The 2,951-nt window shown below is 47.8% G+C and overlaps 1 protein-coding gene across 1 annotated transcript; it reads right to left on the bottom strand.

Moving 5' to 3' along the window:
* Positions 1 to 264: 264 nt before the first annotated feature.
* htr1aa (5-hydroxytryptamine (serotonin) receptor 1A a) lies at positions 265 to 1,898 on the bottom strand. The gene has a single exon (XM_042488746.1). It carries the CDS (start codon positions 1,692 to 1,694, stop codon positions 420 to 422), a length of 1,275 nt encoding a protein of 424 aa, XP_042344680.1. The 5' UTR covers positions 1,695 to 1,898; the 3' UTR covers positions 265 to 419.
* Between the last annotated feature and the right edge of the window lie 1,053 nt (positions 1,899 to 2,951).

Below are 2,951 nucleotides of genomic sequence, written 5' to 3' on the forward strand. Positions count from 1 at the left end.
CTCATTTTATTTGCTAAACAAAAATGGACTCGTTTTGTTTCTTAATGACAAACTTTGATTGCTTTTATTGTTTCAGTGCTACAAAGCTCATGACGTAGGACGGAAACCCCGCGTGTCTCATGATAAAAATGCATGAAATCAGCACATGACACGTGTTGCATGGCAATACAATGATGGCTGCCGTCGCATATAGGCTATATACTGTAGCTACAACACTGAATAAACATGAGCTTGTACATTAAGAGCGAAAAGTTTCTGCCTCATTTCATCAATGCCCGGCTTTTTACACGGTCCTCGAACACACACCGAAAAGAAACTGTCCCTGAATGAAAGTCTGTTTACAATCAGTGAACATTTCCAGCTGTCCCTTCATTTACTCCACTCCAACACAAATGTCTCCACTGTGTGGTTACGGTCTGTTAGAATTTGCATCTTATGATCTTCTTGAATGCACTTTGGAAGTCTTTGTTGAAGTAGGCATATATGATGGGGTTGAGGAGAGAGTTGGAGTAGCCCAGCCAGTTTATCACTGCGCCCAGCCAGTCGGGCATGTAGCAGCTCTCTGCACAGAAAGGCAGCACAAGTGCGACGATGAAAAAGGGCAGCCAGCAGAAGATGAAAGTTCCCATGATGATCCCAAGTGTTTTCACCGTTTTACGCTCTCTGGCCAGCGCGATCTTTCTCTTCGCCCCGGAGTTTTTTTCATTCATGTTTTCGTAGCCCTGCGAGGAGGACTGAGGGGTGTTGGGCAGAGGCAGGTGCGTCTTTGAGTTGCTGATAACTTCTATGATCTCAAGCGACTCACCCTCCTCTCCATGTTTCACCGCGCCATTTACGCACGGAGAGCTGGGTTTGGACTCGTCGCCGCGCCTCCAGCCTTTGCCCCCGGCTTCCCCGTTGGTTTTCTTGTGGAAGATGGCCGGCGACACAGTCAAACACTTATCTGACACTTTTGCTTTCTCGGTTTTCTTAACCGTCTTCCGAATCCGGAACCGAGCAGCCTTGAATATTCGCCCGTACAGGACCAACATGAGGATGAGAGGGATATAAAAAGCCCCAAATGTGGAGTAGATGGTGTAGCCCGGGTCCTGGCTGATGATGCAGTTGTTGGGGTCCGCCCTGTCTTCGGCGCTTCTCCAGCCTAACATAGGTGGAATAGAGATGGAGAAACCAATTAGCCAAGTCACGCTTATCAAGATCGCAGCTCGCCTTGGTGTCCGTTTATTTACATAGTCAATGGGGTCTGTTATGGCCCAGTACCTGTCCAAGGCAATTGCGCACAGATGCAGGATGGATGATGTGCAACACAGTACATCCAGTGAGATGAATAAGTCACAGATTTCCTGCCCCAGTGTCCACTTGTTCAAAACCTGGTAGAGGGCCGCCATTGGCAGAACCAGCACCGATACCATGAGATCTGTCACGGCTAAGGATCCAATTAGATAGTTAGCTACATTCTGGAGAGATCTCTCCAGGGCGATGGCTGCCACGACGCACGCGTTGCCAAATATGGAGCAAAAGATGAGGGCCCCCAAGAGCAGAGAAGTGATAATCTGGTAACTCAGCTTCACATCTGGCAGAGCCCCAGACCCCGTGCCATTCTCACCCCCGTCCCAGTCGGCGACCACGTCCACCCCTTTAGGGTAACCGCCGGTCGCGTTGCTGTCGTTGCTGCTTGTTGTTATAAAATCCATAATGCGACCACACTCAGAGCGCAACTTTCCCAGAGCAGTGGGGGGACACGCTGGACAGATAAGCAGGACACAGTCAGCCCCTCAGACTGCTGCTGCTGCTGTGCGTTTTACCAGGGTCCATCGGAGTTACCGCGTTCGTGCCGTCGCTCTCAGGACGCATGACGCAGACGTGTTTGTGAGTGTGTGTGCTGGGGGTTGTGTGTGTTGTAGCCCGTGAGTGTTGACAGCCGGGTGAACTCACTGGTGCTGCGAATCATCTGAGCCTGGTGACGCCGTGAATTCATTTATACCAGCAGCTTTGGGTACGTCAGACCGTGTGGAGGTCGCCCTGGAGTTTTGTGCCTCTGCTCTCGTCGTTGCTCCGTTTTTCACTGCAGACAGCCGATGAGGGCGCAGAGCTCCTCTCTCCTCTTCTCTCTCCTTTATTTGACTCTTTGGACTCACTGAATATAACGTTTTGAGGATTTTTTTTATAAGTTTACATCTCAAAGGGTAGGTGTCAATCAGGAGTGATATTTACTAACTGATCAGATGGGAAAAAAATACAGATACAAGATACAGTAAATATAAAAAAGTCGAATCTGTTTGCGGGATATTTGAGACGAAAATATTAACTGAAAAATATCTTAACGTTTCATCACTTCTGTTGAACTTTTAGTTCAAGCCAACTTCATTTACAGCAAGCGTTATTTAAAAGGCAGGAAGATGTTAAAGGGAAACTCAGAAACAAGTGGAAACAGTGAGTTTAACAGCGCAACAATGCATTTCCAGCCGGTATGGAGAGAAAGGTGACATGCTCAGAGCTGTGGGAGCGAGAGGTAGTTTCAGGACCAGGGACAGCGCCACGAAAGCCCAGAGAGGAGAGCTGCTGCCATCTGCTGCCCACAGCGGGTCCTGCATCACACGATGGACGCTGTTATATCATTATTCTGAGTTCAAGACAGAGTAGGATTCTGTAGTATGGATGAGGCAACAGGACGGAGCTGAGCTGCTGAGGAAGATGTTGAGTTTGTTGAAGCTAAACGAAGCAAGTCATGTTCTTGTGTATGTGTGTGTGTGTGTGTGTGTGTGTGTGTGTGAGAGAGAGAGAGAGAGAGAGAGAGAGAGGGAGAGAGGGAGAAAGAAAGCAGTCGTTTTTTCCTCATGATTATGTTTGAGCCAACTGATGATGTCATGAATTTTGAGGATCATTTAATCTTAAATAAAAATGTAAAAAGAATATCAAAGAAATACAACATAAGCGGATCCCTTCTGGTA

This window comes from Plectropomus leopardus, chromosome 6 (assembly GCF_008729295.1).
Source record: "Plectropomus leopardus isolate mb chromosome 6, YSFRI_Pleo_2.0, whole genome shotgun sequence".
NCBI lineage: Eukaryota > Metazoa > Chordata > Actinopteri > Perciformes > Serranidae > Plectropomus > Plectropomus leopardus.

Bases quoted from the DNA above. Each gene is read 5' to 3' on its own strand.
- htr1aa (XM_042488746.1), bottom strand. From the start codon at position 1,694: ATGGATTTTATAACAACAAGCAGCAACGACAGCAACGCGACCGGCGGT.